We start from the raw sequence: 15,272 nt of genomic DNA on the forward strand, positions 1-15,272 counted from the left end.
GGGCAAAATCATTGTAAACACTGACTTTCTCTCTAACCAAAAACTAAAATATAAGAAAACTGAAGTTTTGGACCAAAATTAAATCTGAGACGTTCAAAGGGACCGAAATTATATTATTTGTAAGCCTTAAGGACTAAAATGTATTTTTTTAAATTTGGACACATCACCCATTTTAGTTGCCCTTTTCATTTAGAGCCTCCTTCTTTCTATGTTGTCTTTGCCTAAGAAATCATAAGCAATTGACCTTCACCCATTTTAACAATAATCTATGAGTTTGTGAACATTGCGACACAATGTTTTGTCTACAGTAAAAAAACCACATGCTCTAGTGTTAACGACAACTAAAAATAAAACTGGAAAAATCAAGAGACATATATACATCAAGATATTTAATCTTGTAAGAAGAGACATTTACTCGGTTATGTTTATTGAATTTATTTATTAAAATTAATTGTTTTTCAATGAAACGATAATAGAAATAGACACATATATATTGACACGACCAAAGAGTTGATGTCTTCTCCCAAGTGTAGGAGTGTCGAAGTAATAAATAACCCGGCAAGACCGGGGTCGAACCATAGGGAGGTTAACTGTATAAATTACAAATAAAGAAATAAATAATAACAGAAAAGGAGTTGAAGAGAGCTTTGAGATGTGATATTGATATAAGGATTAAACAAGGATAAAATAATTGTCAAGGTTAGAGGATCCACTAATGGTATTTCAAACAAGTATAGTATAAACTCTTTTTATTACTCAACTGGAAACCACACACAAAGGAGGTTCCAATCATATTATAAATTGTTAACATGATTACCTTAGTTATCTTATTTGAATAATGCTAATACTTGTAAATGTTGTCAGGTATTCATGATTATAACTTATGTTAACAACAAATCAAGTTCCTTTCATAGCACAGGTGTCGGTTATACTATACGGTTGGACTATGAAAGTGTCAAGTATTTGTTGTACCAAGGGTTATACAACATAAATCTAGATTAACCATTTAACAAGTAAAGTATTAAAAGTGAACAAGATAACAAATACAAAACATGTTATTATCAAACATTAAAGTCCATGTTGAGTTTATACTATACTTATTCTTATACCATTAGTGTAACCTTTTCACCTTGACATAATAAACTTAGCTAATCATAATGAAATGGAGAAACATAAATAAACAAGATAAGAACATAAATAAGATATAAGTTAACTAAGTAAAGGAAATGAAATGAAAAGCATAACCAAGAGATTAATATAAACAAAACTTAAGCATTACAAAAATATAAAGAGAGAGAGAGAGAGCAAGAACATGATCTTGATCTGAAAACCAAGATGCCTAAATGCATGGAAAATACCTCATTTTATAGGCCAAAATTTAAAACTATTGATTTGATGACTAATTGTTGAGTGGGTGGCCACATCTTGACTTGATGACACTCCTTATCTTCTTTTCTAAACAAAACATCATTGCTAACGTCAGAATTTGAACATACTGTCTTCATGAAAGTTCTAAGAAATTGTCTCAGCTCTTCAAAAAAAAAAAAAAAACCGGTGCATTTGGACTTCTAAAACTCGAGACATGGGCTGAACACTGAACAATGTCTGGGCTGCAGGACAGATTCAAACTTCTCTTTTGATGCTAAGATTTGGACTTCCAAATGATAGAATTGAGTCTTAGACTCCTCATGAATGTTTTAGGCGTATGTCTTAGCTTTCTAGCCATATAAACCAAACTGAAATCCAAGATCTAAAGCTCCAGATATGACCCAATGACTGAACAATGTTCCAGTTTGGACTGAACCATCTTCTCTTTTCCAAGCTTAGCCCTCTCTTTGTCTTCTTAATTTCAGTAGTTAAACTCATTCAATCCTTTGATTTATGTGATAGGCCTGCATTTAAGATGAACATTTACCATAAATTAAAGGTATCTTATAGTATCAGACTTATTATTATAAAACATGCTTTAGTTAAGGAGTTATTAATACTTTAAGTGCAAAATGATGATATAAAACCTTGATAAAAATGCACTTTTAAGTACTAATCATATATTAAATTGATTGAATAAAATAAAATAAAAAATATTATGTAAAGCTGCACATTTTAAAATTATTTTTTGAAAATAAATATTTCTTATTTTTTAAAAATAAAGTTCCTCTCATAATAATCTTTTTAAAAATTAAATGCACACAACACCATTAAAAAATCTATATCCAAAAAAGGTTCAATAAGCAACAAAAATAAATTCACAGAGGAGGGATATTAATTGGAACATAAGCTTAAAAATTATTTTAAAAAAAGACATATTAAAAATATCAATTAAAAAAAAGCAAAATTAGAATAATAAATAACCCACATGTTGTGACTTAACTCATCAAACCTATGATTCAGGGTGTGGACTCAACCGAGTTCGATAATTTTTTTCTTTTAAATTTATAATTTTTTTTTAAAAAAGAGCCCAAGCTCCCAGGCCCATGGTCCAGCGTGTCTGGGCCACTATAATGAAAAGCTCAGACAAGTAGGTGGGCCTTCAAGCTCATACCCATAAGCCTGAGCTTGGTTTTATTTTTTTATTCTTTAAATGTTTGCTCCTATTTTTTTGGAAAATAATAAACAGATAACATGTCATCTGCAAATCCAGATTCTGGCCACTACTGTTGTAACCGGAAAATTAGGCCAACAATTGTTTTTGCCTAAAAACTTAATTCTTAACTCATTTCAACCCAAAAACACCTCGCCAACATCCGTAGAACACCTGCAAACGAACTCATTAACTCAAAATACTCAAAAAAATTTCAAAAACTCGAAATCAAATTGAGTTAGTTTTGGCTTCCTCAACTTAGATTTGTTTTTTAGGTAATGCTAAGACTCTAAAAAACTACAAACGAACCCAATAACTCAAAATATTAAAAAAAGTTCCAAAAACTCGAAACCAAATTGAGTTAGTTTTGGTTTCCTAAGCTTAGATTTGTTTTTTAGGTAATGTTAAGACTCTACTATCAAGTCCCTCCCATCACATAGAACCTGTGGACATTAAAAAAAACTATTTTAGTGGTAAAAAATGACTAAATGATGATTTTCTCTCTCATCCGATGACCTGTACTAAAAGTGAATTTTGGAAATTTAAAGGGATTTAATTGTATAAATTATGTTATTTTTTAAGATTGAGGACTTAAGTGTATTTTTTGTTAAATCTCTAGCATGCCACTTATATTTGACATACTTTTCATTTCAATCCTTTTATTTTTAATTTTATCATTTTTTAAAAAACTAAAAATAATTAGTTTTAAATTAAGATTAAATCAAAAAAGAGTTTTTGAGGATGAAAATGAATTATTAGAAAATAAATAGTAAATTCATTGTATTTTATGGGTGTATAAAAAATGCTAAAATATAGTAATTCAACCTGATCTTTTTGTGTATTTTATAATGATGATTTTTAGTTTTGTTGTTAATTTAACTTGAATTTTAAAGATTGTTTGAGAGTGTGATTGCAGTTACTTTTTAAAGTGTTTTTCACTTATAAATATATTAAAATAATATTTTTTATTTTTTAAAAATTATTTTTAATATTAATGCACCAAAATAATTAAAAAAATACTAAAAATATATTAATTTAAAATAAAAAAATTAATTTTTTTTTTTTTTTAAAAAAATATTTTTAAAATCCCAAAACAAGCAGTGAGGTAATATATTCAATCACACGTTTTTAATAGGAGAACTGTTCTTACTTACTAGCTACAAAGCTCAAACACACGCTCTTTTTAATAGTTTGGAAGTCCCCTTTGCCATCAGGATTAGACACCAGACCAAAACAAAAACAGAACTCCCACTGATTAACGCGTGCTATCCATTTTCTAAATTGGCACGTGAATCACGAATCCCAATTCTAACACTTTAAGCCTTCCCCTCTAATTGGTGTATTATTTTCTCTTTGCAAAATTTCGGTCTCTCTTTCAGTCGATCTTCGATACAGGTGAAAAACCCTTGAAGCCTGAAACGTGACTGTTTCCGCAAAAAATCTCTCTAATTGACTGACTCGGTTGTTGACTCACTCGCTGTTGATCGCGATCTCTCCCGCTCGCTACGATGAAGAACTATTTCAATGAAGAAGAAGACGAGATAGCTGAATTAGCAGCTGGTCAATTATTAGGCAAGTTCTAAAACCCTAGCCTCGACAATCCGGCCATTTTAAAGTACAAGTTTCTCGAGTGCGGTCACTTTTGAAAGAAAATTATAGTAATAATCATGTAACTGAAGAAGAAATTAGTTATGCTATGGTACAAAATATTTTAAATTGGGAGTTAAAATTTTTTGCGTTAGTAAAATTATGTTTTGGATGATTAATTTTAGGTTTAAGATCACTGATCCTCTTATCTGTGTTTCCAGTCACCCAGGAATGTGATATTCCTAAAAACGAAACCTCTAGTTTAGTTTGTGTAGATGCTGATGCTATTGACTGTGATAATGCTTCTACTCGTGTTCGGCCCCGAACTGTTGGAGAGGACTTAAACACTGAAGAAGGAAATTCTGCTGCTCCCCATTTAACTTCTTTAAGTCATGAACACGACCCTTGTTTTCCGGTAGATGGTTTTGATTCGAAAATGATTTTTAGTGAACACGTGACAAGAATTTCATGCCATGAAGCTCCTTTACTTGGGGAAAGCCAATTAAACTGTGGTCTTAGAGATGGTCCTCCGTCCAGTGTATGTTGGCTTCTCCTGTCTTCTGGGTTATGTTTTCAGTTATGAGATTGATTATGAAGTCTCGTTTTGCTTTGTTTGAAAATTTTGCAGGCTGAGCTTGTTGATGAACACATGGAGGAGTGTTCTCCATCAAGCCCCACTCCTGATATTGCAGATGCTGGTGGTATTTTCTCATGATATTCTTTTCCTGGATATTGGGGGCATTCAAGTGAAAACTTAACTGTGTTTTTCTGCATGATTACAGTTATTTTAAATGACCTCACACCAACCAATTGTTTCAGCTACTCAGAAATGGTACAAAATTTCCCCTGTCATGAATTAATCAAGTTTATACTGAATTACAAATGAGACAGATTGTTATTTTCTTAATTTTAAAGATCCTCTATTTGTTATCCTTGCATATTATACCTGCTTCAAGGTGTTCAGTAACTGAAGTTGCTTAGCAGTTGCAGGTTTTCTTATTTTAGTCTGTTCTTAAACGGCTGTCTGGGTCGTTATTCTTGTGTTATTTTTCTTGAATTAGCTATTATGTGCTCTGTCCTCCTAATACCTGGACTCCTATTTTGAGTTTTATTTGTTTCTCAAGTGTCTTGAAATCTGAGGGGTTAACTTGTTTAGCTGCTATTGGTAGACATTACAAAGCTTTCTCCGTGGCTACTGCTTGACTTGTGGCCATTCCACCCTTTTTGAACTTGTACCCAGGTTTTGTTTCTCCTTCTCTACTTGTTAAGCTATGCTAATTGCATTCTGGAGGGATTACTAACCAGTTCATATTGAAGTTGAACCTCAGATATGTGCTTCATGTTTCAAAATCAATCTTTCAATCTGTTTCATTTTTGGCTTGGTGGGGATAAATATTTTTCCTACTTGATTTATGTATATTGTTCAGTGAGCAAGATGGCTACTATTCAGTTGTATACATTTTTTCAGAAAGAAAAGCTTCAAGATTACTAATTAAGTGTTTTTTGTGCAATTTGCAGAGTGACATTGGTATTGTTGTTGATTATGTTGTATACCGGGGTAAATATTGTACTGGGTGTCTGGTGACATTTTCTTACAGTGGCATTAAAATTAATGGTACAACTGCTCATGGAGATGAAGGAACCTTTAGCTTCGAAACAGGAATTGATGAAATTGTTAGTATTGAGTCTCAGAATATTCAAAGAGTAAGTTCTAGCAACCTTATGGGATTATAACTTGTGATATTTAAGCATGCTTATTAAGTTGTATTTATCATGTGTTCAGTTTGAAACTGTAATGATTAAGCTTCACATACTTTCAAAGGATGCAGTACAAGCTGATAACACACAAGGCATGTCAGGTTAGTCGCCTTGAAGTGGTATAGTGCTTGCATATTATTTTTCTCTTATTTTTGTAATTCGTATAACTCCAATTCGCAACATTTTCATATGCTGTATCATTTGATTCCTAATGCATATGGAAATTCACGTCAACAGCCAAAAGTATTGAAAAGTTCCCCAGCTAATTGCAACTTGTGCTGACCTCCCAGTTCCCCCCTCAAGTTTTATGCAAACATTCATCTTTCTTTTTTTCTGATATTTTAACATATTACACACAAATGCCATAATTGCAAATTTGCAAAATTGGTGATATATATACAGTGGAATTGCCACAATATTGAACTCATCAATCTGATAAGTTCCATATTGCTTTGTGGTATGATTATATCATACAAGACTAAAGTTCTTTACGCTATTTCTTAACAATGGTGAGCTCGTAAGAAGTTTTGATTAGAAATACTGAATATGAAGCGATGTTAGTATTGAAATTTCTGCTGAAGAAAATTTTTTATTAGCTTCAATATTTAATCTGGTTGGTTTCTAGAAGATACCTTTGCTTTTATTATTTGGATCCAAGTCTCTTAATTTACTTATTTAATTTGTCTGTGTAGGTGTTGAGGAGTTGGAGGTTGTGGTTGTTGAGCCAAATTGGTCTAGGAAATGGGAAGAGATTACATCTCTGAATGTGAAGTACTCACCTCTACTGAGCGTTATACATGAGTAAGTTCTCTGAATTGCCTGCATGTGATGTCATTTATTACAATTTAGCTTTCATATAATTTGCCATGCTTCATACTTAAATTGCTTTTGGAGGCTTTTTCCAGTGCCTCCAATTAACATATGATTTACCCATTAAATAAGTTCTTTTGCTTTCCATTTGGTGCCAGTTGTTACTGGCTAAAAACGTGCTTGTTGTATGGCCACAACTCTTAGGATTTTTGCATCCTGTTGGTATGCTAAGAATTACTTTGTTCAAAAGGTTGAGGAAGGCTGGCTTGGAAGTGTCTTCTCTCTCTCCATTTTTTTTTTTGTGAATTTTTGTTATTGCCCTATGTTTTCTTATCATTTAACTCTTCTTGCCTGTTCTTTTATCCATTTGCTTGTAGCATGGATATTGCAATGAATGGAGTAGACTCACTTCAACAGAGGCGCTATTTCCCCAGGTGTGATAACCCCCTAGGTGTTAGGCAATGACATGTATTTCTTGATTCTCTAGCAATCTAACCTCTTTTATCTGCTAGTTCTAATTTCCTTAGTGGTTTCACATCTCCATGTTCTCTACTTGTGGATCAAATTGCATGAACTATAGGTCAAATTAATGTCTTTTTAAGGTAAATTAGGTAGTACAGTTCTTGATCTTTCCTATCATCTCAAGATTCAGTCAAAACAAATTCGTCTTTGGTTTAGTGGGATGGGTTTTGTTTCTATTGCTGGTAGACATATTAGTCTTGATCGTTAAAGCAGTAGATCAGTGGCGCTTGGGCTTAAGTGTTCTTTTCTTTCACAATGTAAACATTTATTATTGTTCAAGAGGATTTAAATGCAAGCTCTTCCCAAAAGCCTCCAAATGAAGTGTTCTTTGAGATATATATGTTACTATGAAAACACTGTAAGAAAAATTTGATGGATTTTTCTAACTGAGTTCATCCACTTTGCCAGAATGTGCTCTTACATGAAGATTCAAGATTTCTATAATTGTAGTATTTATTTATGTGCTTGTAGTGGTGTGCATATCCATTGATTTTTAATCTTTAGAGAAGAGGATTTGTGCTTCTTTTGTACAATTGGGGTATGTAAATTTTTTGCTGATAGTACAAAAAGATGGTGTAGTTGTAAAAATACATCACATCTGCACGAGTGTATGATCTATGGTATAGTAAGTTTCTGAATAATCTTGGCATTTTGCAGTTTTGATTCAGAGTTTGAAGATGTTATCTATCCAAAAGAGGACTCGGATGCAGTTTCTATTAGTAAGAGAGATGTTGATCTATTACAACCAGAGACTTTCATCAATGATACAATCATTGACTTTTACATTAAGTAGGTTTATTTGCTTACAACAATTTTTTCTTTTAGTTTCAACATTTTATTTGCATACAACAATTTTTTCTTTTAGTTTCAACCAGTCAATTTCTAGTAGTTAGGATGTAAAGGTTGTCACATAACTTGTTTCTGTGAGGTAATTCTGAAAAGAAGAGGGGATTGATTATTTATATTTGCAAATCCATTACTATTTGAAAATTCCACATCTGTTTTAATTTATTATGGGTTACATTTAAATGTGCATTTAAAGGAAATCAAATGATTGGGTGGCAGGTATTTGAAGAATCAGATTCCATCGGAGGAGAAGCAAAGATACCATTTTTTCAATAGCTTTTTCTTTAGGAAGCTTGCTGATCTTGACAAAGATCCATCCAATGTGAAAGATGGCAAAGCTGCTTTTTTACGTGTCCATAAATGGACCAGAAAAGTGGATTTGTTTGGAAAAGACTACATTTTCATTCCTGTAAACTTCAAGTAAGAAAATAGTTAAACAACCTCTCTTTTTAACATTGTGATTTTATAAATCCTTCGCTGGTGTAATTTGTATGCATGTTTTAATTACAGTCTTCACTGGAGTTTATTAGTAATATGCCATCCGGGTGAAATAGCTGGTGTGAAAGGTTAGTTCTTGGTGGATTGCATGATGTTGAGTGGTCATCAGCCTTGTGTTTATATATTTGCATCATATTTCAGATGAAGACACAGAAATATCTGTCAAAGTACCATGTATATTGCACATGGATCCTATCAAAGGAACTCATGCAGGTCTCAAAAATCTTGTTCAAAGGTATAAATTAACTTGATTGCACCTTTTGTTTGACAACATATCTGCGCATGTATATTTTTAGACACGCTATGATGGGGAATAAGATGGATAACAGTGGGAATTGGCATTTGATTATTGAAGGAATTTTTAGTAATCCTACAAATTTAAATTCCTAAATAATTAAATACTAATTCCCAAGTTCTCATTGTTGTCCATCTTCAGTCCCCATCAGACTGGGTGACATGTTGCTTCAATTTGTCTTGCAAATGCCAAAGGTAGTTGTATGCCAATCTTTTATCTAAATTGCTATCAATGTCAGATGTGTTCTGTCAGATTAGTACAGTTTGAGCAGAGCCACGGAATGATATATTATGATAAGTACTTACTGAAATTGCAAAATATTTCCTTGTTAAGTGCTTTAAGGGCTGGGCTATTCCTGTTGTTGATTATAGCATTCAACACATCAAACAAAGCTAATTTTCTTGCCCACCCGAGTCAGTCACACGTGGCAAAACCATAATGCTGCTGTGTTATTTTTTTTTCATCCATCATCTTAGTCATGTATAACAATACAAGTTTTAAGGGCTGGGCTTTTCAAGTTGTTGATTATAGCATTCAACACATCAAACAAAGCTAATTTTCTTGCCCACACGAGTCAGTCACACATGGCTAAACCATAATGCTGCGGTGTTATTTTTTTTTCATCCATCATCTTAGTCATGTATAACAATACAAGTTTTATGGCAAGCCTTTGCTTGTTATCCTCTACTTCCTTGACAACCTGCAATTTATTTTATAATTTTCTGAAAGCAACCTCTTGTTATTTGTATGTCACTTTCATGCACGGAAATGACAGTTATTTATGGGAAGAGTGGAAAGAGAGGCAGAAGGGCTCATCTGAAGACATGTCTTCAAAATTCTTGAATTTGCGGTTTGTCCCACTTGAGGTATTTGCCTAGTCTCAGTTAATTAATTTAACTACTCAAGAGTGGATTGCTACAGAGCTGTTCCAATAGAAGCTATCTTTAGTTTCCCGGGCACATAGAAAAGGGAAAATGTGAAGGGGGCTGATTTCACAGGTCCTATTAGCACCAACTCTTTGCACATACATTATAGATCATGATCTCCCTTTCATTTGACTTGCAAAATCAGATGAGTCCAACACTTAAGCTTATGGAATTGCTCTTGTGTTCTTGTAAATGGGAAATGATATCTAGTAAGTAGGGGAGAGTATTTCCTTGGGCTAAATTTCATTCAGTTGAAGTTCTTTTCAATTTTGTGTTGCTGTATGTGATAAGATAGAGTGTGTATTTGTGCAGTAATTTGTCGCACTGTTATTATAAGCTTTGGCATGTATGTGTTTGTCTGACGCACACTTTTGTGATCCTGGTGGGTTATTGTGATTGTTCTGATGTTTTGTTCATGGTCATGTCAGCTGCCACAGCAGGAAAATTCATTTGATTGTGGCCTGTTCCTGCTTCACTATCTGGAGCTCTTTTTGGTAGAGGCCCCAGTGAATTTTAGCCCATTCAGAATAAATGGGTTTACTAAGTTTGTAAGTTCAATCCATCAGTTGCTTCTCTGAATATTATTGTATTTCTATTTTCCCAAAGCTAGCGTTCTGCACATGGTAGAAAGGTGCATTTTGTATTCTGCAAGATAGTGAACAGAAATCTTGGCAATGCATGGGAGTTGGTTCGCTCCTAGGCCTTGGACTATGCTGTTGATAAGTAACCCTTTGTTGATTTATATGTGGCAATGCAACCCCAAAGGCCTGAAATATGCATCGATTGCTTTACTTGAACATTGATGCTGTAATTGTGTATTTGTTTGTTGGGTCTTTCAGATGTTTAGTCACACAGTTACTTCCCTCCCTTTTCTTATTTTTTCCTCAAATGAACAGCTTAATGGGGATTGGTTTCCTCCTGCTGAAGCTTCTCTCAAGCGTACACTTATCCAGAGGCTAATCTCTGAGCTGCTTCAAAATTGTTCTCGGGAAGTTTCTTCTAGTGGTTGCAGCAGTGAACAACAGTCTAATTTCCCTGAAATTAATGGGAAAGAATCTGGATTGGAGCTTGTTTCAGACAGATACTCTCCTGATGGAGCTTGTCGTGTTAATTTATCAAGCTCTGACCATGGTCAGGGCATTGAAATTACTCTATTGGGAGTATCACCTATGAGGAATTCTCATTGTGTTAATGATCCTGGCTTGGTTCTCAGGGAATTTTTTGATCCGGAAGTTGCTGCTGGATCATTACTTGCACAGTGTCCATCCTTTGACCAGCCATCGTCTTATCACCACCTTAATGGTACTAGGTCACAGATAGAGGTATTGGCATTATCTATTATTCTAGCTAATTGTTTTTTGAGTATGTGATTTATAATGCTTTGTTTTTGCCAGTTGAAAGCCAAAAAGAGGTCTTACCAACAGTCTGTTGTGATCTTATATGCATGACATATTTTCGGTTTTTCAGCAGGATGATACCGAAACTGGTGAGCAGTTTGTGTATTTCCCTTCTGGAGAAACTGTTTGTCAGAAAGTTGCAGGAATAACACCTCAAGATGGTTCTATATCATGTTCTTTTAAAGCTTTTGGAGCTGATGATTCTTGGAATCCAGGGATTTCTTTGCAAGCAGATGACAATGATTCATCTTCAGAAACATCAGACTGTGCCTCTGATGATTCAGATGTAGGAATCATTGAAAATTTTCCAGCTATGGAAGATGCAGGTATTTGTCAGAAGGAGAAATTTGATCAACGAAAATCTCCTTTGATGGAAAATGTAGGGTGTTTGACCGTAAGCCTTGCTTCTGCCTCTGGCGAGATGCTTGAGAATTCTGCCTTTGGAGGTATACGGAACCTTAGAAGTACTGAGGACATTGACAAGATTCATGATGGCAATGAGCATGTTAGCCTTGCATCTTGTCAGGGAAATTTCTCAGCATCACTGCAAGAAGACCCCAACTTGGTAGAGATTGTGTTGAATCAAGATTTGGAAAAGGCAAAGGTCACTCGGGATAATATGCAAGCAATTGAAGGTATACATAACCTTGAAGGTATTGATGACACTGACAGGATTCGCTATGACAAAGAAAATGGCAACATTGCCACTTGTCAGGAAAAATTCTCTGCATCATTGCAAGAAGACCACGCTTTGGTAGAGAATGGATTGCATCAAGATTTGCAGAAGACTGAGGTCATTGAGAATGATATGCAAACGATTGGTGATGATGTGATGATGGTAGAATCAGATGAACAGCAAGCTGCAAAGAGGCCCAGGCGTACCTCCTGATGAAATTGAGGGAGGAATCACCAGAAGCCTGTCAAAGGATCTGCATTTGTAATTTAGGCTGGAGTAGGAGTCCCCCCCTTATTTTGTTAACATAATAATGTGTTGGGATCTCACTAGATGTTGATGTACCATTCTGTGAATAGTGTCACGTCTCTATTTTGACAATAACCGTCGGACGGCTGTAGGAAAATTGTCTAGGTGCAGTTTGTCTTGGTGATTAGTGATTAGTAAAGGTTTTATCTTATTACCTACCATCCCAGATATATAATCAAACAGATCGATAGATGCGGACATTGTTGCCTGAATTGAATACATGCAGCAATTGTTGCATGTTGCCTGATATGTGTGCAATGAACTTGATGCCTCTTTGTTTCTTTATACTTTGCTCATATATTAAGTTTTGCATGAAAAGTTTTTCTCATACAGAACTGGAAAGTATTTAAGGTTTTGTTTGTTTTATTTAAAGTATTATTTTTGGGTGGAAAATATTTTTTAATTTATTGATTATATTAAACTCGGTTTTAACTTTTGATTGTTATATATTTTATTTTGAATTTTTTTTATATTTTTTTAATTGAAAATTTTTATTTATTAAATTAAATTTTTATTTTATTTATTTAAAATAATTTATGAAATTATGTATTTTTTTAATTTTATAATCTATTAATTTTTTAACTGGGATTTGATTTTTATTATTTTAATAGTTATTTATTTTATTTAAAATAATTTATGAAATTATATTTTTATTTAATTTTATCTTTTAATTTTTTTAATTTTTTAGATTTTATTTTTATTATTTTAATAAACTTAAAAATAAAAATAAAATATTAATAAATTATTTTTCAAAAAAAATGTTTATTTAATCTATTTTCTATAACATTACCAAATATAAAAAAAAAATCTATTTTTTATAAATTTATTTCTCATAAAAACTATATATTTTTTTTAAATTACTACGGTAGCTAAGTGTAGGGTTGCTTATGTAACTGAATCTTGTTGTAATTGCAGCTAACCAGTGAGGAGAGAAATTACACTGGACGTAACCAGCGAGAGCAATGAAATTACATCGGAGACATTGTAGTTGCAACAAGTTGGATTGTTGATGTTCAAGCATGAACTCTCTATTATATTTATTATTATATCTCCAAATTAGACTAGCTAAAGTTAAACGGGCTAGATCGTATCAGGTTCGATAAAATGAGAGTATATCTTCCATATGTAAATACACGAGTTTCTAGATTATTATTTTTTAAAAAATAAATGTAAATTGGTAAAACAGGGTTTGCATTTGATATTTAACCATTTCTTGTTTTTGTAAAGAAATTCAACATGAATATCCCAGTTTGAACATACGGTTTACTCAAATTCCAATAGGATCATATGCTTTTAGTACTCCGAAGAAACAAAGCTTTTATAGTAATTGTAATGACTACTAACTGATTACTCTAACTAACTCTAACTAACTCTAACTGTTGTAACAAACTCTCTTAACTGACTTAATGCTAACTAACTAACAAAATCTTAACAATCATCAGTAGGTTGCGTGCTACAGACGCTATTATTCCTGCACTTCCTGCATTCTTCTTCTTTTCCTATAATGCATCCAATTCTGTCATCCAGGGACGTAACAGTACCCTGTCCTCGAAAAGATTCTTGGCCCAAGAATCTACAGCTTTAACAATTCAAGGATCAATACTGAATTCTGGAAATTGCAACGGTATTTCTGTCAATTCCTCCCAGCATCTTTAGGAAACTAATTTGACCACTGAACTAAGCCTGCTACCACGACTGTATTTCCTTTCTTCATAAGTTTCCTCTCTAATATTATGATTGGATACACCTTAACTCTGCCTTCTTCATCTACGATCGGCAGAGCTTGAGAAACTATGGCCACCTCCCCCACTTTTTTTTCTTAATAACGAAACATGGAACACAAGATGCACTGCACTTCCCTCTGGCAGTGTAAGCTTGTATGCTACAGCTCCAATACATTAAATGACTTGGTAAGGGCCATAATACCTAGGATTTAGTTTGTAATTCTTCCTGTACATGACACTGCCCTGCCTGTAAGGCTGAAGCTTCAGGAAAACCCAATCTCCTATCAGGAATGCCCTTTCTGAACGTCTCTAATCTGTCACCTGTTTCATTCGATTCCTTGCCCCCTCCAGCAACCCTTTGATTAACTGATCCATATTAATCATTCTCTGCATCCATTCTTCCATAACAGCTACTTGAGTAGCCTCAGTAAGCACCATCTCCCTTGCTGGGGGTTCATATCCATATAAAGCTTGGAATGGGGACATGTTGATAGTCGAATGGAAGCTACTATTGTACCACCATTGTGCTGTCGACATCCACTGGTGCCACTTCCTTGGACAGTGCATAGTGATACACCTTAAGTAAGTCTCCAGACACTGATTTACCCTCTCGATCTGCCCATCCGTTTGAGGGTGATATGCAGTACTTAGTAACAACTTAACACCTAGGTGCTTGAACAACTCTCTCCAAAACAAGCTTGTGAAAATCTTATCCCTATCTGTTAATATCGTGGCAGGCAAGCCATGAAACTTGTAAATGTGATCCAAGAAAGACTTAGCCACCTCTTGAGCTGTGAAGGGATGGGCTAATGTGATAAAATGCCCATACTTTGTAAAGCGATCAACAATGACCATAATAGTATCCTTGCCTTTTGATTTTGGAAGTCCTTCTATGAAGTCCATGGTAATATCCTGCCAGGGACCATGTGGAGCTGAAAGAGCTTGTAACAATCCAGGATAAGGCACCCTTTCGGCCTTGGATTGTTTACAAATGTCACAATGTTGAACTAGTTGGTGCACCAATTTCTTCATGAAAGGCCAGTAGAAGTGAGCCTTAAGTCGCCTATATGTATTCTGGATCCCAACATGCCCTCCAATGTAGGAATCATGGGTAGACTTGACGAGTTCTTCCCTTAATAACCCTGCAGCTCCTATAACAATTCTCCCTTTATACTTCACCACCCTGTCAATATATGTAAATCTGGAAGATTGTGCAACATCTACCAGCTTACTCCTTATTATATCCTGCAGCATGGCATCGTCTTTGTAAGAGTAATAAATTTGGTCATACCAAGAAGGAACTATTTGTGTTATGGCGGTGAGCCTCCCCCTTGCCATTTCGTTCC

At 34.1% G+C, this 15,272-nt stretch overlaps 1 protein-coding gene across 9 annotated transcripts; it reads left to right on the forward strand.

Moving 5' to 3' along the window:
• The first annotated feature begins 3,793 nt into the window (after window positions 1-3,793).
• Window positions 3,794-12,487, forward strand: LOC7468856 (probable ubiquitin-like-specific protease 2B). Of its 9 annotated transcripts, none has more exons than XM_024600683.2 (17): window positions 3,794-4,153; window positions 4,390-4,706; window positions 4,797-4,869; window positions 4,951-5,000; window positions 5,687-5,872; window positions 5,952-6,027; window positions 6,619-6,727; window positions 7,114-7,170; window positions 7,916-8,047; window positions 8,324-8,524; window positions 8,615-8,670; window positions 8,744-8,837; window positions 9,673-9,763; window positions 10,252-10,371; window positions 10,720-11,145; window positions 11,218-11,309; window positions 11,406-11,435. In XM_024600683.2, exons 1-16 carry the CDS (start codon window positions 4,090-4,092, stop codon window positions 11,269-11,271), a joined length of 2,106 nt encoding a protein of 701 aa, XP_024456451.2. In that variant the 5' UTR covers window positions 3,794-4,089; the 3' UTR covers window positions 11,272-11,309; window positions 11,406-11,435. The 9 variants fall into 9 exon arrangements, with proteins under 9 accessions (XP_024456451.2, XP_024456448.2, XP_024456449.2 ...); XM_024600680.2 differs by having other exon boundaries at window positions 3,798-4,153; window positions 11,291-11,309; window positions 11,406-12,487; XM_024600681.2 differs by having other exon boundaries at window positions 3,798-4,153; window positions 11,294-11,309; window positions 11,406-12,487.
• The last annotated feature ends 2,785 nt before the right edge of the window (window positions 12,488-15,272 follow it).

This window comes from Populus trichocarpa, chromosome 5, assembly GCF_000002775.5.
Source record: "Populus trichocarpa isolate Nisqually-1 chromosome 5, P.trichocarpa_v4.1, whole genome shotgun sequence".
Lineage (NCBI taxonomy): Eukaryota > Viridiplantae > Streptophyta > Magnoliopsida > Malpighiales > Salicaceae > Populus > Populus trichocarpa.